This window comes from Phycodurus eques, chromosome 19 (assembly GCF_024500275.1).
Source record: "Phycodurus eques isolate BA_2022a chromosome 19, UOR_Pequ_1.1, whole genome shotgun sequence".
Lineage (NCBI taxonomy): Eukaryota > Metazoa > Chordata > Actinopteri > Syngnathiformes > Syngnathidae > Phycodurus > Phycodurus eques.
The window spans coordinates 2,552,501-2,576,130 of NC_084543.1; the positions used below are offsets into that span (position 1 = coordinate 2,552,501).

Genomic DNA, 23,630 nt, shown 5'->3' on the forward strand with positions numbered 1-23,630 from the left:
ATCTGCACGAATCCTTCCTGTAATAGCAAATTGGTTTGTAGCGACAGAAGTCAAATAATATCAGGCGTCTCACTGATGCCAAAGGTCTAAAATCAATGACTTTTATTTAATGGGAACACTTGAGTCAAATATTTCATATCCTTAGCGCTCATAATACAGTATCGAAAACAGGTTTTGTGAACGCCGTGTTGTTAACGTAGCTGTTTGACTACTTGACACGATGCTCATTTTGGGGACAAAAGAGCCCTCCCAAAGGTGACAACAGGAAAACGATTTAGTGCTATTTCGATGCATTGCATTTACTCCAAACACGCTACAACCTAAAAGCCCCATTACGTTTCAGCATAATTACGATATGATTCAGTCCAATTGATACTATACGATTGAGTCCAATTACAATGCGAGACGATTAACTTTTGTTACCATATGATTCACCCCAGTTACAATGTATTGCAAGTCACACAATTATAATATAATTCAGTCTAATGACAATTAGACTTTACACCGATTTTATCGGGCTGATCGGTGTCAGTCGATATTTAGCATTTTATGCTGATCGGCTTTAATGTCATAATTCGCCGATCCGATCACTGTATTGGAAATATCTGAACTCAAATACGACCGGGTACACTCGTTACCGTGGCGACGACGACAAGAGTGGAGCGAGCCAACTGTCTTAGAAGGACAAAATGGGGAAAAACCTGTGTTGGTGGTCACCGGTGCTCAGGACAGGAGAGGCGCTTGAGGTCTATTCCCGTACTTTTAATACGATACGGCTCACAAGCAGGCAATAAAATGTTATGTAGCCTAGCAAGCTAGTGGTAGTACAAATATAATTGTTTGAGCAATTAAGTACACATGTATATACAGTAAATGAACAGGTCATTTAAATAGACACATTCCTCCATCTTGTGATCGGTTATCGTTTTTTTAAACTCGCTGATCGGCGATCGGCCCCAAAAATCCTGATTGTGTAAAGCCTAATAACAAAATGATTGTATTTACTCCGGTCCAATTACGATGTGATACGATTCAATCCAGTTATGATGCATTGTGTGTCCCCTGATTACAAGGCATTTGAGTCAATGTATATGATTCATCCGATTATGATATGATTCAGTCCAGTTACGATGCAAGACGATTCCCTTCAATTACGATACGATGTACTTCAGTTCGGATAAACTGTGAGTGACTCCAATTATGATACAATTCAGGTTGATTACGATGCATTGTCAGTCACTTCAATTACGATATGATTCTGTCCAATTATAATACGGTATGATTCAGTCGAATTACGGTGCAATATTATTCATTCCAATTACGATCCGATTTACTCCAGTTCCAATACATTGCGAGTCACTCCAATTACGATAGAATTTAGTCCATTCACAATCCAAATTCGTAATACCAATTGACTTCAATTCATTTTTCTTTAACGTGGCTATTTTGCTACTCGCTGCCCCATTAATTTTGTTTCAATAAGCTGCAAAGAGTCAAAATGGAGACAGTTGTTGTTCCTTTCTTTAAACTGGATGTATCATCTTGTTGTTCTCCTGGAAAAGTGTATTTTTGTATTTACTTATGCCCAATCATACTAATTATCAGCATAATAGACAAAATATTGCGATATTGAATTGTGCCTTACTCCGCTTCTTTGAGCATTCTGGGTAATGGTCACACATAAAAGACTCACACTTATAAATCAATTTGTACGTTCCCATCGACCAAGAATATCAAAGAGGACACTCAGTATTGAGTCCAAGTTTTTAAGAGCAATTGTAATTTGTGCCCTCAGTAAAGGTTAGTAATGTTCTCCAGAGAGTCACAGTCTGTCTTTACTCAAGCAGACACAGCAGAGATGAAGAGTAAGAACACCGGAGGGAGCCAGGACATTACTTCCCCGGGCCTGAATCTCACAGATTTAACATGAAACACTGTACTGACTCATTTAATAACACCTCGCAAGCTTCCGTGTCACAAACTTGTCCAAAATCATCATGTTGTTCTCTTGATGTGTCTTTCACATCAGCGCCGTAATCTGGCTTGCGTCGAATTGTCGTGCCAACACTTTCAAACTTCGTTCACCTCAGGGTAGAACGTGATTTTTTTTTTTTTTTGCACGCGAGACTTACACACGAAAGTCTGACACCCCCCACCCCCACATTTCCTTTCAAGCCTTATCTTTTTTTTTTTAGTTCGGTCAGTGCTTGTTGAGAGGGAGAACAATGCTCACTCTAACCCCAATGCCAACTTCTAGCCCTGGCTCCCAATGGCAAAAGCGAACCCGTAGCTCCTAAACCTAAGCGCTAACTGTAATCCCAAGCACTAGCTCCTAAACGAAACCCCTAACCATAGCTCAGAATGCCAACTGCTTAACCTAACGTTTACCCTTAGCCCCTAATACCAACCCCTAATCCTAGCCCCTTACGCCATCCCCAGCCACTGAAATAAGCACTAACTCACCGCACTGAAATCCTGGTCCACTCATTTGTCACATCCCGTATCGATTATTGCAATGCCCTCCTCTCTGGTCTCCCTTCCAAACTCAGTAACAGACTCCAAATCTTCCATAACTCGGTTGCCCAAATCATCACCTGCACCAAATCATTTAACCACAGTAACACCTGTTCTCATCCAACTTTACTGGCTCCCCGTACAATGCTGCATCCTGGACAAAAACCTTCTCCTCACCTACAAAGCTCTCCAAAACTCAGCTCCCTACTTACGTCAGTGAGCTGCTGCAGGAATACTTGTACACTCCCTCTTACACCATCCGTTCAACCTCTGTTGGTCTCCGGACCACCCCCACCTTTCGCCTCAGCACCATGGGTGTCCGAGCCTTCAGCTGACTCCCTCACATTAAAAACCCAAATCAAAACTCATCTCTTCAAGCTCCCATACTCTTTCTAACCGGACACTTGCACTAACTTCCTTGTTATGTTTCTGTGGTTGTCTGTTTTGTCTGTTTTTGTTGTTGTTGTTTTTCTTCATTGGTGCGGTTTTATTGATGTCTTAATGATGCTTTTATTAATGTTTTACTTGCATTTGAACCCATACGTTGTAAGGTGAGTGATTTGAAAGATGCCGCTAAATAAAAAGAGTTATTAACTATTGCGCCTAACCCCAAGCCCTAGACCCTTAACCAAACCCAAATCCCACATTCTAATAGCCCTAACCCTAGACCCTGAACCTGAGAGCTAAGACTTACCTCTAAACTTATACCCAAACCCTAGCCTTCAAACACAACCCCTAATCTTAGCCCCTGAACCTATATGCCTTGCCTCTAAATGTAATCTCAAGACCTAGCTCCTAAACAAAACCCCTAACGCCAAACCGCAAGCCCTAGCCCAAAGCCAAATCCCCAACCACACCTCCTAACTTTAGCCCTATCCCATAAAGTCCTGAAACCAAACTTATAATGCTGGCCTACATCCCCAACCCCTAATGACAACCCTTAACCCTTGCACCTAAAAATACCTACTGACCCTAGTCCCTAAACCAAATCCCGAATCCTAGCTCTTCATGCTAACCCTAGTCCCTAACCCAAACCGGTGTCACCTTAACAACATCTAACACTAACCTCCATCTGTTCAAGCATTCTTTTTTTCCAGTCAGTTCAGTCTGGGGCTTCTTGCGAGAGGGGGAAAAAAAAGATTGAAATGACTATTTAGATGCAAAAAGGCTGATTGAGTGAAACAACAGTATCCACTAAAACTAGCTTCATTGATCACCTCTCAAGCCCTGCTCTCTTCATTCTTCTGATGCTTTTTTTCACTATTTGGAGTCAAACTTCAGCCCAGTACGGAGCGATGCGATAGTACAGATGCCCAGATTGTGTCTCAGTCACTTTGTCTGGTAAAATGTTTAGCGAACGCTAGCCTGTCCCTAACCTTAATGTTCCTCCACCTGCTCGTTCCCCCTCGAGAAGAAATGACAGCACATTTGTAGCCGCGTGTCTGTGAAGGGATTGTGCCACTGACCTGTAAATAATGCAAGCGCTGTTCCGGCATGTGTCGCAGTTGGCCATGTCCTGTCCGGTACGATAGGAGAGCCTGCGGGGGAGGGAGGGAGGGAGGGAGGGAGGGAGGGAGGGAGGGAGGAAGGAAGATGAGAGTTGTGAATGTGTCATTATTACAGGCCTTAATAAGCCGCTCCCGCTTTCTCACCGGTGTACGTCTGCTGCTCGTTAGCGCGCCCAGCGTCCGGCGAGCGAGAGTCGGCGCATTAGCCACGCTCCACTGATTGGGAGTGGAGGTGACTCTGTGGGCTGCGCTAAGAGGTAGCTTAATCAAAGCCTGACCACCCCATTGACAACATTAGCTCACAATTACACCCAACTCAGAAATGCACAGAAGTTAATTATTTTTCACACTGTCAATTAATCTTTTTATTATTGTTCTTTATTAGAGGGGGGTTTAAATGTCAGGCCACAATTTGCCAAAGGCCCATTTGCTATTTTACTACTTTCTGTTTGGGCAATTCAATTCTCTGTTTCAGTTCAAGATGTGTGATCGAGCGTCAGCAACTCCTTCAACTGGCTGGAATTGACTTTTTATTGAAACAAAACTATTTGCTTGCAAGCAGCAGAGGTGCTGTTGATTTAGTCTCATCTAATTTTCTGTCTACAGACGATGTCAACGTTCTGAAATCCTGTGTTGAATTAACTGGGTATGCCCAGTTAATTCAACACTTGCTACTAGAAACAGGATTTCAGAACATTCACTGAAAGAAGGCCCCCATCCCATTGAAAATATATATCATAAAAATAAATAGTAACTCTTTCCCCATACAGTGGTACCTTGGCTAACAACTTTAATTTGTTCCTAACCCTAACCCAGATTGCAATATACTCTTATGTTACATCATTTTCCCCCATTGAAATGAATTGAAATGCTGTTAATCTGTTCCAGCCCCCACCCCCACACATAAAAAAAATAAATAAATGTGTTACATGTTCTAACAAAGAAAATAGCACTGTATTGGAAAATATCAATATAAAAAAACCCTCAATTTTAGCTCACAGCGCTTTTAACTTTGGAAAATTGTAAAGGGGTGGGACCACTGTTGTTGATCAAAGAAATGAACACATTTTATGCTCCGAGCACATAATATCAGAAACAACATGATGATGGCTGATGGGATACATTGGGGACCTCTATGACCACAGGTTGCTAGTTTTTCTGTTGCCGGAAGCCACTACCTCCTGGATAATGACTGTCGAAAATGTACTTTATTTCATTTATTTGTCATTAGTTTCATTTTATAAATTGAATTTATGCAAATGTTTCGGTTTTTGTTTGACTTGAAATACTACCCAAAGGATTAAATCCTCTCACCAAAGCATCTGGTCGTAGTAAGTTCTTGAGTCATCCGAAAGCAGACGTCGCAAACGTTTTGTCGTGGATAGCTGCCATGTGGCTTGCTTCTTACTTGTCAGTCCCTCTCGAAATTTCCTTCCATCTTTATTGAGTTTCCAAACTGGAATTCCGTCGTATCAATATCCCATTACGTTCTATCCTGGGTGTCCTCCATGCACTGGGATTATTCAGTCATCGGGCAGCCCTCTGGGATAGACAAGTAGCCTGTGTTACTCATCATATTGAAAATATGCAAATATGGATATTTATTAGGCCCTCTTGTACCGACAAATGAATTGCGGTATTTTGGAGCCTCGACTTGGCCGAAAACTCACCGGTTTTTCAATTGTGTGTATCCTTGTGAAAAAGCGGGAGTAATTGATGAGCATCCAAAAAGGTTTGGCATTGCCTGTAGATGCCACAAGACGGCAGTGAAGTAGATTTTTTTTTCCATTGGACAAGTCTACGGTTTGACTGAACAAAGCTCCTCCCCTCAGTTCAGCTGTTACTCGCCACCAGATTTTTTTTTAGGGAGGGGGTGGGGAGGGGGGCGGACGGCGGACATTAAACATGGCTCAGGTCTGAACGCAAAGGCAGCAAACAGGTGAGCTTTTCAGCGATGAACAGAGGACAGGTTTAAATAAGTGAATTTGTAAATGCCGAACCATAAATATGCGTGGGTTCATTGTAGGTGAATTCACAAATAGTGAACTGCGACTGTGCAGGGCATCAAGAATCGTTTCTGTTAACTGCTTCACATATGTATTGCACGGAGGCTGACCATCGTCTGGCATTTGTGAGCTACCATTCTAGCCGAGGCCTCTAGTTCTCAATTGCCAACTCCACGTTTCTTGTTCTTTGGACCTCATAAACAACATTTTTGATGCGTATGAAGCTCTTTGAGTACACTACAGGCTCTTTTCATCCTAAACCCACAAAGCACTTGTATTCTTCCCCACACTAGTACCCAGCCACAAAGATAGCTACCATTTTATGTGGGTTTAATGGGATGTTGCACTCGGAGCAGATGTAATATTCTGTTTTGAGCACTGCAGAAGGGGCACACCTCCATTTTATGTGTGTGTCCGGGTGTGCGAGGGAACCGAAGTTATCGGAAAACTCTTAAATGGAATGTTCGACATTGCTGTTTGATGACCCCGTCATCTTTTGCCGCTTTATTACCACGTCCGATGGATGTGTTAGCATTCACATTTAGCTCATCGTGTCTCCTAATCGTTCTCGCTCCAAGGTGCTGCGCCAGTCAAAAAAGAAAAATTAAACACCTATCGTAAATTCCCCTCCTTATCTAATCCTTTTCCCGCCATATGTTCTGACAGATATTTCAGAGGTGTGGATGCCAGCGCGGTTATTTAACGCTGTCGCGGTCGGAGAACACGATGAGCAGAGGTGATGCGTTGCAATATTTTTGAGCATTAATTACAGGCGATATGTTGTGGAAAAGTGAGGTTTTTTTTATTGCTTGTACACATATTTGGATCTCTGGAGCGCAAGTATATTTTAAGTTGTAGTTTTCGCCACCCATGACTCGTCAGCTCCTTGGACGAAGGATTCAAACTGCACAAAACCATAATTTCAGAGGCAGAGCTGCAGAGTGGTTGGCTGCGCAGATTAGTTTTTAATAAACGACACTCTTGAAAAGGGGTTTGAATAATGATGGAATAAGTAGAGAAATGTGGAGGACTTGCTGTACATTTGGAAAATGTCTCCATTTCATTGAAAAAGAGATTTTATGTGGGAAAATTGGGAATTGAAATAATCCACGGATGTCAAGAATGAGCTGAATGCTCTTCAACATTCATGCCATTCTGATTTTACTACTGCATTAGCGTAGGTAGTGACAGACGACGCCATGTTCCATGTAAAAATTCAAGTAATATCTTCGAAGGAACAGAAGAGCCGACGCGTTACCCTGGATTCAGTCTTTCGTCGTCAAGGTAACACAGTGTGCGCTGTAGTTCTTGTTCCTTGGGTTATCTTTACCGAAGCAGACATTTTATTGTGACCTCCTGGTTGTCATTTCTGGGAAAAAATGGCACAATATGTCCTCTTTAAAGACTAAGTAAGGTCGACTTTTTTGTTTTTGTAATAGCAGCAATCAGGATACATCGAAATCCACGGAAACGCCCATTTCAACCCTGTCTCACACTGAGCTCATAAGACAAAATAAAGCCTGTGTTTAGCAGGCCTCCCCAGTGGGAGACTGAAAGCAAAGGTACCATTAGCCGTATATTTAGCATCCAGATTTTTCCACCATTAAAGGTCACTGCGCGGCTGGGCGTAAAGGCGTGTACGCGCACTGTCATTAGACAGGACCGCTACGGGGCTCTGTGCTTTATTAAGTTGGTCTCGTCTTCATTGATGGCAAATTTGAACAAAGAGTGCAGGATTTCGAGAGTGCTTACGCTACATAACCACTGTCCAGTCAGTTTTTAATCCGATGTAATTATAGACACAGCCCGCCCGTAACCTGCAGGCACTTCTGTTTGCTTAGCAGCTGGATATTTGTGTAAGTAGTCTGGAGCAAATGTCACACGACTAAAGTCTTTTGGCGCAACTTGCAGAAAAGCTAACATCGGAGACAAGACAAAGGTTCACCACTGCTAAATGTTGCTTTGCGTGTCAAGGTCAATGGCCAGATTAAACACTATTTACCCATTTTCTCTCACAAAAGGTCCCAGAGATGAGAGATCGTACGCCGGTCAAAACGTTAAATCATTTGATTGCCCGGCCCCTCGCAATTCACTCCCATTTTGTTGGCCTCTTTTCGTTCTTTCTTTTACGATAAACAATCCTCTATTGTCCAGAAGCCTCGATGCTATCTGCCATTTATTAACTCGGTAGCCATTGGACAATAAATGGGTTTTTCAGATCTATGTGGGCAGATTTCAACATGCCATCACTCGCACTTCCAGGTGGCAATAACTCGGATGACTCTATTAGTAAACAATTCCTTACATGTCAATTGACCAAGGCAGAGCGATTGAGAACATTTGGGAAATGCCTTGATTTGAGTTTAGCCTTCTTCTCTCTTGCTGTACTTTGAATGTGTAAAGTGTCAGTTGTAAAGATGTTAAGTGAGGTAAATTGCTTGGAATGGAGACAGAATGCCGGCCTCAATTTACATTTCACTAGGTAAGTTGATTCCAAAATTGACATGGTGGAAATTCAGACGTACTGTAGTTAATGAGCTTCCAGGGAGTGGCTAATTAATTGATTTTTCTGTTTCTGAGCGTAATGGCGCAGACATGCTCTTTTGACGGTAAAATGGATTGCGTGCTGTAGAGTTGATGTTAGGTAGCAGGTCAGCCATTATGTTTTGCTAATTTACTCAAAGGCAACCCAACCGGACATTTTGTACGTAGCTGTGAGAAAATGCCTTCCACAAACCTGATGATGGTCAGGCTTGCAGTCTACTAGATCTTGCGATCTTGTCTGTACGACCGTTTACAACATCCACTCGATTTATCCTCCTCACGCACACATTCTTATAGATTAATTTATATTTTTCTTACTGGAAATCAGGAACATTTTTTTTTTTAAAATTCACACTTTTGGGGTCTATCTAGCGACGCAACCCCAAACAAAAAAGTTCAGGTCAGTGGTAGCGTTCTGCCACCAGGAAGTGCTGTACCCTGTTGCCTATTGTTTTGCAACCATTATGAAAAGATCTAAATTGGTGTTAATTCATTCAACGTCATTATTATCTCACTGGTCCATTGTAGCAACCAAAGTATGAAGCTCATGGTGGCCCACTTACCCCTCTCTGTGGGCCTCCCCCTTCTCCAGTTCCTGGATCACCCCCAGCAGCACCTTGATGGTCTCCTGGCTGGAGCTGATGAGGTTCTCCATGGCTTGAAGCTGTGCTTTAACATCCCCGCCCTGATTCATAGGCACGATTTGCTTACAGGCCTCGTGGTCCGCCGCCCCACGGGGGTCGACCGCGGCGTGGCACTGTGGCCGCGCGGCGCAGCCTTGACCGCCCCGCGGCAGAATCTCGCTCTGCAGCCCGTTGAACTGCAGGCTTTTCTTGCGCTTGTGCCGTGCCGACAGACTATCCAGACACTCCACTTGCGTGAGGGAGTTCCACGCAATGGGCCCCGTCACCTTAGAGGCCCCGTCCGGCAGTGTTCGCGATCGGGACAAGCCCTCCTCCAGATCGAGCGGCTGCCTGTCTCTGTGTGGTAATCCCGCGCCGGCTTTGGAAGTTACACCGCAGAGCTCGTAGTCCGAGTTGGCGGGGCAGCTCGGCAGCGACGCTTCCTCGCACGGGCCGTCAGGTGCGGTGTGCCGCTCCACAGTGGCCGCGCGCTCATTAGTATGGAGCAGCGCTTTGGTCCGCCAAACTCGACTGCCCCCGCAGGCTCCCCCCTCCTCTGCCTCGTTGTCGAAACACCGCTGCGCCACTGGCGTCACCTCCACGACAAAGCCGTTATTCTGTCCTCTGTACGTTTCCACGGCCGCCACGTGCTTAAACGTGTGCCCTTTCTTTCGCTCGAAGGGGAACGTCTGGTAGCGCTTCTTCAGGTCGGGGGACGTCTGCACCCCGGTGCTGCGCGTGACATTGGGGATGGATCGGCGGGCAGGCACGGTCATGTACTTGCGGTACGCCGCCTTGTAAGAGAGAGGAGTCCCGTCCTTTGCCAGCTCCGCCTCCCTCTGCTCATTTTGCGCCTCGCAGATATCCTTGAAACGCACTTGCAGGGCCTTGTTCCGCTTTCTCACCTGTCGACTGGCGTCCAGAGTATACTTGACTTGCAGCGCCAGCGAGGCGGAGTGCAAGGGTGCCACCGCCGCCTCCGAGTCGGACTCGGAGTTGGTGAGCATGCATCTGCCGCCCTCCTTGCTCACCATGATTCCTAAGAGGCATGGAGAAAAATAGGGAGTCAATCGATGGTAATGTCGGGGCTTAGTCATAGAGCTTTGTGTCTTACATCTTCTTAAACTCAAGTAAAGGGGGATGGACCTGCATAAATATGGGAAAGATTACAGTTCATACACTTGCAATTGGATAGATTATTAAACTTCCTTCTGCTAATTCAATGTATTGACGTTAACCCTTAAGAGATCCTTTTAATCAGTGTTTCCTAACAAATCTCACGTTACACCACCAAACAAGAATATCACAAAAAATAGCTTTTTGAGTGCCTCGTTGTTCGCCGTGAGTGGCGGAACAAAAAAAAAAAACCCTTGTGACAGCCAGCACGTGGACAGGAGCCTCATGCTCGCGTGGCCGCTTTAGAGCGTCTCCTCTTCAAATGACCCACGACGACCCGGTGGGATAATATTCCAACAACCAGAGGCTTTCAGCGGATACATTTTTGCAGCTCAAAAAAGTATAGGGAAGTTGCTAGTAACGTGTCGAATGGCACAAAATGTCCCTAGGATTTCTTCATTAAGTAAAAAAAATACAAATAAATCCTGAGCCTTTGGTACTACCCAACTGTTGAGGCATTTGCTCTGAATAATCTGCCGGGATTTCTCTTTAATCCCATTCTGTGAAACCCCAAACTCCAATTTGTTTTTTTTCCCGTTAATCCATCAAGTCATCCAATCCACTTAATGCTTGTTTCGGTAGCCCCCCCCCCCACCCCCCCCCTTTTTTTCCTCACCATTATGTGTTAGCATGACGCTAGCTGACTTTAAGGCAAAGTTAAATTCTTGTGTTAGATCCATCATGTGTAATTCTCTTTGTTGTATGCTTAGTTTAAGAGTCAACTTCAACTGGGAGTGGAAATAAAGTGCTTGAAGCTTCTTATGTTACCATCTGGTCAGCCATTAACTTCCACCACAGCCAATAGCGATTCCAATCTTTCTGTGCATCGTCTTGAGAAGTTTACCATGCTGCTTTTTTTCCGCCAATTTGCAAGCAGTAGACTATTGATAGTGAATCGCGAGTCGGATTTAATGTAGCTGCCAACACACCACAAAACTCTGTCCAACCTGAGAAGAAGGTAATCATTTAGCTTTTCCACAGGCTCCTTAACTCTTCCGGCTTGACGCAAACACAGTCTAATTTCTTGCCCGCTGATTTATAACAAGCAAACACTCGACAATCTCATATAGATGTTGAATCAGACGGCAATTATTTCCCCTCATCTTATCTTCCGTTGCCGCCGCGCTCTGTCAACAGGAAAAAGGCGTCCCATTTCAGAGCGCTCTGTTTATTTACCTGCGAGCCACAGGAGGAGCGTTTCGGTCCCTCGAACCCCTCTGTCACATTAGCTCTCCGGCTATTTATTGTTGAATAATGCATGAGGGGGGGAGCCATCTTTTTTTTTCTATCTTAACTATCTTATCCTCAGGCCGTAATAGCCGCTCTTAGCGAGTTTCTGTGCCATGTCCGCAGTCTCCACGTTGCTGCAGCAGCTCGTTTCCTCGTCGCCCTCAGTCTTCCATCAGTTAAAATGTGTCTGGAATACTCCACCGTCTCCACTTGACTGCAGTGCTCCATTTTCTGGCTACTAGTCAGTCTTGCCCTAATTAAAAACGTGTCTCCTTATGGTGGCGTAAAAGAAATCCTCTCCAGTCTCCGCTTTGTTGCAGTGCTCCAATTTCTTGCTGCCGGTCAGATTCCCGTGAGTTAAAAATTGTCTCCTTACTGGGTAGAGTACACCGCTGTCTCCACTTTGCTCCACGCTGTTTTTCTTTCTTGGATGAACTGTCTCTCCTTGCTGTTGAAAAGTAACTACTCCACAGTCTCCACTTTGCTGCAGCAGATTATTTGCGCTGCCCTCAGTCTCCTCTGGCATAAAATTATTCCACAGTCTCCAAGTTGCTGCAACGTTCCGTTGTCTCGCTCAGATATGACGATGTTTATTGTGTGCGTTTTGCATAAGGAGCCCCTTATTCACCCTGCTCTCCAAATGAGGTCACTGCTGTTCCGAATAGCAAGCCGCAGTGTTCAAGATTATGTACAGGGACAATTTCAAATGCCAAATGCGGAATAATCTGATAATTAAATATGAAATCAGTCAGTTTGCGTCTACTCCCTCCCGCACGTACTATATTGTGTGCAGCTTTTGTCTTTGATCTTTTTTTGCGGTTTAGGCATCACTGCGGGCTCTCAACGCACAAATCCTTGTCTTGGTTTGTGAGACCCCTCTTCATCCTACCCTCAAGACTCTTGCGGAAACAGCATGACTCATCATGCAAAGCGTCTATTTCTTAGGCTGGCCCCCTTTTTCTTTATTGGGGGGTGGGGGCTACCTCTCGGGACTCTGGGCCTTTGCAGAGAGCGGCTGCTTCTCGGAGAGACGTTTCTTTACAAATCCGCAGCAAGGGAAATCCAGATTACCGCAGTAAAACAATTAATTACTCTGTAATGGAAATGGTATTTGCGCTGCAGGCACGTGCTAATTTAACGCGACACACCTTGAATTCAAATACAGCCGCCGGCCCAATGCTGACGCATTAGTTTTGCGCGTGACAGTCGTCGCCGTGGGTAGACATGTTAAGGGTTGAAATGTCAGCGCTAAGCTTACCCACCCTGAGGGGGGTTGAATGTTTGCCACATATTTTTTTTTTTTCTAATTTTGTCTCATGTCTCGCGCTCCATCGAAAGGGAAAATTCATTGTTGTGTGCAATGCAAAAAGCCCAGAATTAATTAAGCGCTGGAAAATGTGGCTGCACATGTCAATGAGGGAGAAGCCATGCAAAGTGACTTTTTTTCAAATGTTGAATTGACTAAAACAAAACGTATGAACAACAAATTCTATTTGACTATGATACTAAATGAAAGAGTCTCCGGCGCTTAACCCTGAGGCACACCATTATATGGACTGTAATGTTTGTTAACAGTTTTGATGTCTTTCCCGTACTCAAGAAGTCGGCAGATTTTGCAGGCGTCCTCTTGGAAGTTTGTTTAGTGGTGGCGTATGTGACCACCCAAAATGGGCTCAATAGCACGACCGACAATTTTTGGAAAATTCATCCCCAGAGATCAGTTTCACTTATTTATATGAAATGTGGTAAGCATACACAAAAAAAGTCTCAAGAAGCCATGTCCGAAAAGACACTGGCAGTCAGCCATTCTTGTTTGAAGTGGCCATTTTTCAGTCAATTTGGCAGTTTTCAGGGACGTTTTGTCCGATTGCTACCCAATTTGTACTTCGTACATGACAGATGGGTGGCACTAATTTGCCAGCTATTTGAGTTTCGGTTATCGTGATTGGGTTACAGCATGTTTGATGACTCGCCATAAAAAACACGACGCTCGAGTAATTCAGCCTCCGAAGCCAGTTTCACTTGACTCATCATAAAGCACCAGCCTCTAAATAGCTCAAATCCACAAGATCTGAGCTTGATCAAAACGTCCCGAGTGTGATGGTTGCTGAGGAGATTCATAGACGCTTCCTAGTGTAGAAACCTGCCGACGGGAGTGAGGTGCGAGGGCCAGTTGGTCGCTGCTTGTAGCTTTGATTTCATGTTGTTACCGCAATAAAGCCTGAGAAAATCCAGCAAAATCACGGCGGCCTCGATGCCTCGACCCGCTGAGGAATTCCCACTTTCCTGCCGCAACAATTACAGCTGCTGAGGCTGCCTGAACAAATGAGTGTGGCGGCGCGATGGAAGTTCTTTGTAATCCTGCTTTATCTACTCTTGTTCTGTCTTCCTCCTTTTTCTGCTCCTTTCCGAGCTCATAATTACGAATGGTTTACAAGTGTGTTGAAACGCCTTTGATCCGTTTCTAAACCCTTAACATACCCCTTGGGTCTAATTTGACAGCAATAAAAACATAACTGTTTGATGACTTTTGCTAAATTTACTAAAATACACAAGAATTTAAATATTTACAAATGTCATTCTTTAGCACAGATGCTACAATGTTTATGTAAAGTGAGGCTGTTCTGGGTCAATTTGCACATGGGCTGGTTACCGGTTTCAAAATAACCGTAAGTACAGATTGTAAAAGCAAATTTGGACATTGGAGGTTTCTGCCCTGTAGTGACAGTATATCACTATAACGCTGTCATCAAATGAATGTTTGCAGCCAGCTATAAGAGTTAACGTTTACTTGGGATGGTCTGGCAGCCGGCAACGGTCAGTGTGTTTTACAGCCACTGATGGAACCCCGCCGCCGTAACGCGCCGCCACTCTCCGGGCCGAATGATTGACTGCAAAGGTCAGCGGCGAGGCACCGTCAGACGAGCGGCGCTGCGCCAAATCCTTTGTGAGTTTAACGCCAGCTTAATACCCTCAAGATTAAAAGGCGGCTGGAAATCACAGGATTTGAAGGGATTGTCTTTCTGGCGGTTGTCGCTCCGGCCGCCCAGCCGAGCTGTTGCCAGGCAGCATCATAAAGATTTTTTTTCGTGCTGCAGCGAGGGCTACATATCAAAAGCGTTTGAAGGACACGCAAATAAATGCCAGTCACCCTGCATATTGCAGTCCTCGTCACTTATCAGCTAAACGCTTCAGATCAGATGCGGGTACTCGCTAATGGTGCCCGATTATGAGCTCATTTCCATACCTGGCGTGCCCCTCCCGGTTTGACGCGTGATGTCAGCAGATGACAGGAAGTTGCTTTGTTCACCAACTCATGCAGTAGTAGTTCAGCAAAGCGAGGAGCTGTTGTCCAGACAAGTTGAGATGCCGAAACATTGTGTGGCTGCAGGATGTTCTAACGTGACTGGAAAGAGCGTATTCCTGTTTAAATTCCCACAGGACCCCCGACCTAAGTGGGAATGGAAAAAGACAAGTCCAGAGAACGCAGGACAAGTGGGAGCCCACAGACTACTAAGTGCTTGTGCGGTGCACATTTCACTCAGGATTGCTTCGAAAAGGTATCTGCACTCCAAGAATCCCTTGGATTTAGCCTACAGCACAAGAGGAAGCTCCAAAAAGATGCAATACCAACACTTTTCAGGCAACAGCGGGAACGTCAAGCGAGTAGCACCGCAGATACGGGAGCTTGAAAGCATCGCAGAATGGCTGCGGCGAAACTCGAAGGACACAGCGCGAGTCAAATTGTCAAATGCAGTCTCACCAAACATAAGATATGAAGCATCGCATTTAATTGACACATTGACACGATTAACTATTTCCCTAGAACATCCATTCAATTATATACTGATATTCGAGAATGTACAGAGTGTATGAAAATAAGATTGGACAATGGAGCTTGCTCGGGTAAATTCCCATGACATAAATTTCAGTAAAGTCACAGTTACCCGCACTTCGGTGGAAAACTCAGTTTTAGCCAGCAAGACCAGTGGTTGTCAAACTTTTTACATACAAGTATTACTGAAATACATTTTTAGCTCTCAAGCGCCGCCACCGTGACCGACATAAAATGCTGTAGTGTGGTAAGTTCATTTAATATAGTAGGCCACTGTAACATTATGCACCATTTGAACATTAACGTTGCGCTTCAATATAGAAAAAAAATCATGTAATATACACAAAAAGTAAACATTTTACATTGTGGGGAGGAGCTACATTTAGCTTGGCTTGTTATGGAAAGTCATATCTCACGGTAATGTAAAATGAGTTTGAAATTATGTTAAACTGTTTTGGGATTTTAGTTTTGGGTATATTTATGGGTTAAACTATTGGCAAATTTTAATGTTTTTTTTTTTTTTTGGGGGGGGGGGGGGGTCAATTACTCGCCGTTTTCGCTATTCACAACATGGCTCGGTCTGTATGCCCTGAGGGTAGCAGTGTATCACTATAATTTCATAAATAAACTTACTCTCGTTTATTTCCGTGTTGCCGCTGTCTGATTTCTCTGCTTGTGTAGTTGTTTACACGCATTTTGTAATCCCAGCGATATCGGATATGTAAATAGTCCGTCCCACAAACAAATATAGGCGCTAACTTTGATTTTGGCCCTGCAGTCAGTTGAGATAACAAAGAGCTATCTGTTCAGTTGGCAGTTCCACTTCTACGCATTACAGTAGAAACGTCCATCCTCAGACGAGACTGCTGCCTTTGAGCAAAGAATTCTCCGACTTAATCCCCTCTGAGTGGAATTTCCTTTACTTTGCCACACTCCCTATGCTTTGCCGTGTTTGTTGTGCGCTTTCCCCCCGCAACCAGGTGTGCTGCTGCTTCTTCTTCTTCTAGGATTTCCCCGTGCAGCATCTAATCCATCCACGCAGCTGTGGAGTTTAGATCTCGCAGAAGATGTTGCGGAGGCTGCCCTGCTAATCAGAATGTATTGCATCGCACCGCTCTCTCTCTCTCTTTTTCCTCTGATTTCTCCTTTTTGAGGAGGCATCTTCCTGTTCTCTTTTGTGCCCTTCTCCGAAGCCTATGGCTGACGAGAGGTTCCACCTCGTCGCGGCCGGCAAATATGAGCCGACGCACTTGAACTGCGCACAGTGGGACGGGAAAGGAGGCGGAATACGGTGGAGGATGATCTGGCTCAGATCTGGCTCAGTGTGGGTCTTCCCCTCGGTAATTTTTAATCTCCTCGTGTTGGTTTGCAGGCACTGTTCGCACACGTCGTGGGCAGGATTCATTCCATCTTGCTTCAAATTCAGTGTTTGCTATGAGCGTTCATTTTTAATCAATTCAAACTCACTAATGTAAGCCGGCTTTTTCGCGACTTGCTCTCCCGCGTGGAAAGATTTTCCAGTTTCCGACGTAGTATCCGAAACAGAACCCAGGGATAACAGAAGGCTGTGACCATAGTGCGAAGTTTAACAGCTGAGACTCGCCGCCTCCTTTGTGTCGAAAGTTTTCAAGCTGCTTTCACATTCCGTTCCCCGTCAATTAGTGTAAAAGTAGGGCCGGGATTTCTTCGGCTGTGCCCTTCAGACAGAGCTCGTCCAAGTTAGACGTGGCGCGTCCACACAGCTGATGCAGGTTGCGTGACTGGACATTGGGGAAACTGCGACATTGCGACACACATCATTTTGTCTCCCCTCTGAGGAAATTCTACTCCTTACTAACAGACAAATGCCACGTTAATTAAATAGAGATTCTCCTCCATTGTTTATTGGCTTGTCTTGTCTTGTTTCCCCTCGGAAAACCCCGAAACCAACCGGTACTGTGCCGTCTCCAACAAACTCCAAAATCATTTTTAAAAAGTCTTCCCAGAAAAGTCCTTTTTGCACTCGACTCACACATTTTCGAGTGAGTCATCCTCTCGGTTCTCTCTTGACGAATGGAGTCGAATGGCTGTCCTTTCAAGCTGCGGGTCACCGTGCTTGGCCCTCTTGAGAGGCAACCGGGAGGTTAAAGATAGACTCTCGAGTGACAGACAAATGGCGGCGTGTCATTTCTACACGGGGAGACTTCCTATTTTCATCCCGTACTCTACAATTTGGGAGCAGGGTACAGCCGCGTCTATCCGAGATGCAATAACCCTCATCTTCGTCGCTCTGCGGGTGATCTCGGGGAAGATGCGATCACATCGAGAGCTGAGTGGAGGAGTGAAGCGTCAGTGAAGGGTAGTCACAATTCTCCGTCCGCAGCATCCGCAAACCCCCTCCCCCTTTGTTATCCATCTATACAGAGTTCCATCCGCTTCGGCAACAGTCCCCTGTAATCGGCCGTTTCGATAGCTCAACTTTCCACATATTCCGTATGTTCATCGCCAAAATAAGGAACTTCAGTCATCAACCCCCCTACCGTACATTCACCGTCCATTAGTCGGTTTGTCGATCGGTCTGTTGGTCCCTTGATTCGTTATTTGATTGGTATGGCGGTTTGTCAGTTGTAAAAGTTATCTGGTTGATAAGTCAGTCCGTTTGTGCATTGGTCAGTTTTGTCAATTTGTCAATCGGTTGTTTGGTTGGTTATTTTATTGGTGAGTCGGTTTGTCGATTAGTTAGTCGGCCGGTTGGTTGGTCAGTTTGTTACTTGGCTCTTGGATTGGTAAATGAGTTAGTCGGTCGATCTGCGTGTCCCTCGGTTTGTCGATTATGTTGATGAGTAAGTCAGATAGTAGGGTGGTTGGTTTCCTTGTTGGTTGGTGGGTCTGGTGGTTTGGCATTTGATTGCTCAGTCACTTGGTTGGCGGTTACTTAATCATTCTTTGGTTAGTGTTTTGTTGGTTATTTGATTGGTAAATCATAGAGTTAGTCGGTTGGTCTGACGCATGGTTCGTTCATTGTTTGATTTTGTCCGTTGGTTTGTGGGTTGGTTAGTTAGTTAGTCAGTCAGGTTACTTAATGAGATTATGGAGAAAAAAATAAAAAATAAAAAAAACAGATGTGTTCGGTGTTCTCGGAAGTAGCGCTGTATATACTCTACGGCGGCCGTCTGATAAAAGTGTCGCGAGCCTGATTGGGATGACCCTCGGCGCTAAGGTTGGGAATCTGCGTAAGAATTTCGATAGCTCAACTTCCTTTTTGCATGTTCATAAAGGAACGAATGGGAAGTTTTGCCACGAACATCAAGAGCTTCGGTCGTCATCCCCCCTGACCTTCACGTTATGATTTGACTTCTTTTCTTAGCTATTCGACCCATCGCTGCGTTTGTTTTCTGCTTTTTCTGTCCGGGGTGAGGTGGAGTCTTTCCCGGCTGACACCCCGGACTGGTCGTCCGTCAATCAAGACACAGAGCGAGACAACATGGAGGAAACCAGAGTATTCAGCGTGACCCCACGCAAACGCTGCAAATTTCTTTTTGACCGCGAGGCAGTGTCGGTCAGATCCCTACCGTACCGAGATTCTTGGACTAGACTTTTTTTCGTGATGAAAGACTCACCTCAGTCAGTCGTGCAGCACTGAGGGAAATGATGATGTCCCGCTTGTGCCCCTTGCATGCCCGGCGATGGGCGGGAGAAAGGCTACGCCATGACAGAAGTTGGTAGGGCGGGCGGGCGTACGGCAGTCGGGAGTCGTCACCGCACATCGGCGTCCTGCGATACACCGTCCTCTAATCCCCCCCTCGACTCCCCTTTTTCCCGTCTGCGCGACGACGCCAGCAGGGGCTCCCGCTTGCTCTCCCGCACACACATGCATGCACACACACAAAACAGCAGCGTCCTCACGGGTAGAATATCCCCACGGCGCTTCCCCCGCCGCCGCCGTCGCAGCCGCCGCTGCTCCTCACGCTGTGCCTTTCTCCTCGTTTCTGCATGTGAGCGTCTGAGCGTGCGAGTTAGAGTGAGAGAGGTAGGCGAGGTGAAGAGAGCAGAGGGAGGAGGGTGGGGAGAAAGTAAGACTTGAAGCTTTCGTCTCAGACGGCGATTCGCGTCCGACTAGCGGCACGCGAAAGAATCACTGCAGTACAGTTCACTTGTATTTAACTGCATTTGCCAATATATTTACATTTATTCTTTACAGTGTTTTTTTTTTGTTTTTAACATTTATTTACTTCAAAAAAATAATCAGGAATTTGTTGTTTTTGGTAACATAAAAGTTGAGTCAACCACCAAATATGACGTAAAGTGATTTTTGTAGTTGTCGTCGTTCTCAGTATGAGTAATATGTAAGCTAGGGAAACTTTTTTTTGTTTTTTTTTTTTTTTTCAATTGAGGCAAGTTATCAAAACGTATTTTGTATCATTGTCAGTAAAAATGATTTTTAGTTTTGTACTTCAGTCCATACTTTTTTCCTTAAGGCAGTTGAATCAGTATTACTTTACCATCTGTACTTGTACTTCAGAAGCAGACTGCCACCAAATGTCAGCTTTTCACTTGATTGCTGCTTTTTCACCATCAAACGAAAAAGCGTGCTTCTGTCGACTCACGTGCCAAGGTCATTTCTTCTTTCAACTTTTTTTTGCCATTTGCACTTTACTCGCGCCACAGGAAATGCACCATTTTTGGCCGTGTATGTGATGTCAAACTAATTGCGTCAAGCTAGTTGGATGTTTTCGCACAGGCCCTGAAACCCATACCCCCGCCCCCCCCTCGTACTTTTGCAGGGAAGCCCTTCCAAGCCTTCGGTACCATGGTAATGAGTTGCAGCTCCCTTGAGAGCGTGGGTGCGTCTGCGTGTGCATGTGTGTGGAGTACAGTATGTGTGAGAGAGCACAGATGCTTCGCAGAGGCTTCTCACATTTTAATCTTATCATATCATATTATAAAACAAAAAAAGGGGATCAATCTTTTGAGAGGTCCAAAAACCTCATTATTTCTTGGAATAACAAGTACCAAATCAATGCAAAATCAATACATATTTGCTCCCAAAAAAAGAACTATGAGATAGGTCGCTATGTAAGGACAAAGCTCAAAGTGCACACTAATTCTGCATTATAGTGTGTTGTGTGTGTATTGATTCAGCACTTGCTCTGGCTTTAGTCTGAGTAAAAGCGGTCCGGAGTGCAGAAAGAAACACCTGCAAAACCTTCAAAAATATAGAGTTGTTCGTCAGTTCACTGTTGGTTGCTTTGTTTCTTCATTGGTTCATTTGTTGTTGTCTCTTACCTCATTGGTGGTGGTTGTTTTTTTTTTTTTTGCTGGTCTGTTCATTAGTGCACTTGTTTTGCACATTTCTATTTTGTTTTGTTATTTGTTTAGTTGGTTTGTTATTTCACTGGTTTACTGGTTTGTTAGTTCATGGTTTTTGTTTTTTCCTCACATGTTCCCCAAAAGTTTCAATAGGTTTCTTCTGATATGACCGTTGACAGCCCATCGCGTCACCTTTATGGGTTTTTTTTCAATGCCGAGCTACCTCGTTATTGATCCGAGCTGCAGCTTTGACTCTGAACTGGCCTCGGATTTCCTCCAAGCGCTTGACCTTGGAGAACGTGGACGATAACCACTCAGGGTTAATGGCATGTTGTGTCGTGGACTGGGTCGTCGTCGTCGTCCCCCCCCCCCAGGAATGCGTTTGTCGGACCCAGGGAAAGGAAAAGCTTTGCCGTTTTCTTTTGTATTAGTTTGTGCTCAGCGATGTCCTTGTGTAAGCAAACTGTTTCTCAGCTGGGTAAACCACTGGAGTGACTCCTCTCTCTTCCACTATTGATTTCATTAGCTCAGAGCCAAGCCCTCGGGGACTCTTCTTCGATGTCCTTGTCGCCGTGCGTGTCTCGTGTATGCAGGGCTGTGAGGTCAAAGGAACCTCCATACTGCCCTGCTGCAGGGCCTGTTGGGATTGTAAATTGATTTATCGATCGCCTGCTTTGTAATTGACAGAGCTGCTAAAAATGTCATCGTATGCATTCAGATCAACTCCTGTCGACGCCGTATTTCAGCAGCCCCGTGCTCTTCACTCCGCTTCATATCAAACGCGCCCGCCGAGATTTCCCCAGCCCGTCCACGCGCAGCACTTTTCGGTCCCGAGTGTCTGTATGGAGCGGAATCACGAGCTTAGAGAGCTGTTCGGCGTGTCATAGACGGATCTCCCAGAAATCGGGGATCTTCCGCTTTTGTGACGAGACAAAATCTGTATACGACATGCGTCTGCCTGCCCGTCTTCTGTAGCGTTGAGAGACTAAAAATGTGTTTTGTGACCACCTTAGAATGCCGCTTGTTGATTGGAAATACTGGCTTCCACTGTCTGCGCTTTCTGGACAAATATTCAATTTTCTGAAAAAGGTAGAAGGTTTTCATCTACTATATCAAAGGGAAACAAGGAACTAATGCTCAGTGGCTTTGGACACAAAGCGGTGTGGGCAGCGAGTCTCTTGTATTAAACGTCACACTGGCCGCGGCTGGTAGGTTTCCACTTCTGGTACGATGTCAGATGCCGGCAAATTCCAAGGTCCATCGTCCCATCCCGCATTAGTACCGTTGGCCCGCCGCATACCGAGCGACAAGACCGAACTCGACTGAACTGGACAATCACCAGCAAATTACAGTCAGCGACTCACACCCGCACACCGGGGGATTGACTGTCGCACACCCGCAAACTTGCTGCCCCCGGTGTTGTTATCGGCAAACCGTGTTTTGAGGCACCATATATTATTTCATTAAACCACAAACAACTTGCCGTGATTGTGAAGAAAAAAATGCCCTTGGTCATACTGCCTGTTTTGCTGCACCGTTTGTGTTCAAATATCTGTTACTTAAAGCGTTGTAGCACTCCCACATAGATGCTATTCGTTAGCCAATCAATGGTGTTTCTCATTATGTGTTAGCATTAAGCTACAGGACTTAAAGGCAAAGTTATTTGGTTGTTTTCTCATGCACAAGCCCCATGACTGTTGTTTGAACATAACAGCTTTTTAAAAGAGCTAAAAATATAGCCCAAAAAAAAAAAAAAAAAAAAAAAAAAAAGTCCTAAAATATACCCACTGAGATAGTGTCATGCGCCGTGATTGGCCAATCAGCTATTCCCTAGCGTGGCTTAGCGAAAGGTCAGTTGTCCGCCAACCTTGACTACAAGGCTAATTTGCAGTGTTGCCTTTCTCGGACCGCGGCATGGTAACAAATAGCTTCACAGTTTGGCGCAGCAACACCTGACGACGTGTTATTGACATCGTCGGTGCCCCCTCCAGCCATACAATCTGCTCCGCTGGCTGAGCAATGGTCATTAACATCTTTACCCACCTCCCCCCACTGGCAAGTGATGAATGCTCGGAACAGGCTTAACACACAGCTGTTATTAAGTAAAGGAACTTGGCTGTTGTGTTTGATGGATTTCGCTGCTTTGATGGTTTCGAGCAATGATTCTCAAATGGGGGTCCGTGTGCTATGTATCGTTTTTTTGTGTGCGCCCGCGTACCTACATATGGGGACAGGTGTGTCAGTAAAACAAACATACTAAACCAATTAGTCCTCCCTAACTCAGCTTTGGGCCACTTAAATGCTCTGATATGCAGGCGACGTGTAATTACGTTGATTGAGAACAAAAGGTGTATTGTTCCAAAAATATAGTCCTATGTTTTATAAAGCGAAGTCACTTTTTCCGGAATCATTTTTGAAATTCACTCGTTAAAATACGACTTTCGTCCGTTCCTTTGTTAAACTTTGACTTGAATGTAATATTACGTCTTAGAAAAATACAACTTTATTCCCCCTAAGATAAAGACTTTTTATCCCGACAAAGTACCGCTTTCATCATATGAAGAATTCACTTTTCTCTTGGGGAAAAAAAAAAGGACTTTATTCTAACATTACCACTTTCTCAATTTGTTATCGTAGTGTTATTTGTTTTATTTATTTAACTTTTATTTATCCAGGTAAGGTAATTGAGAACAAATTCTCATTTGCAATGCCGACCTAGATTACATGTACTATTGTTACATAGTTAAACAATACGTTACATCATCGCACATGGGGGGTAAAAGGTTCTAAATAGGCCAAAAACAGTGGAAGCGATCTTGAACAGTATCCCGCACTCACTTTTTTAAACGATGATATTTTTGCGTGCGTTTTATTTGTTGCAGGGTTCCAGTCGTTTGGGGCAGAA

The 23,630-nt window shown here is 44.8% G+C and overlaps 2 protein-coding genes across 3 annotated transcripts in view; one reads left to right on the forward strand and one right to left on the reverse strand.

The window, feature by feature from the left end:
- The window catches only part of LOC133395309 (inhibitory synaptic factor 2A), a 30,479-nt gene extending 11,077 nt beyond the window's left edge, over positions 1 to 19,402 (reverse strand). Inside the window, exons 1-4 of one of the 2 annotated variants that reach the window (XM_061664102.1) lie at positions 19,036 to 19,402; positions 14,849 to 15,052; positions 9,136 to 10,234; positions 3,981 to 4,052 (exon numbers count right to left, since the gene is read on the reverse strand). In XM_061664102.1, the coding sequence (XP_061520086.1) occupies positions 3,981 to 4,052; positions 9,136 to 10,229 (1,166 nt within the window). In that variant the 5' untranslated portion in view covers positions 10,230 to 10,234; positions 14,849 to 15,052; positions 19,036 to 19,402. The remainder of the gene's footprint in view (positions 1 to 3,980; positions 4,053 to 9,135; positions 10,235 to 14,848; positions 15,053 to 19,035) is intronic. The other variant, XM_061664103.1, reaches the window with a different exon arrangement.
- dock1 (dedicator of cytokinesis 1) overlaps positions 1 to 23,630 on the forward strand; it is a 99,497-nt gene that overhangs the window by 42,179 nt on the left and 33,688 nt on the right. The gene's annotated exons all lie outside the window — the stretch shown is intronic.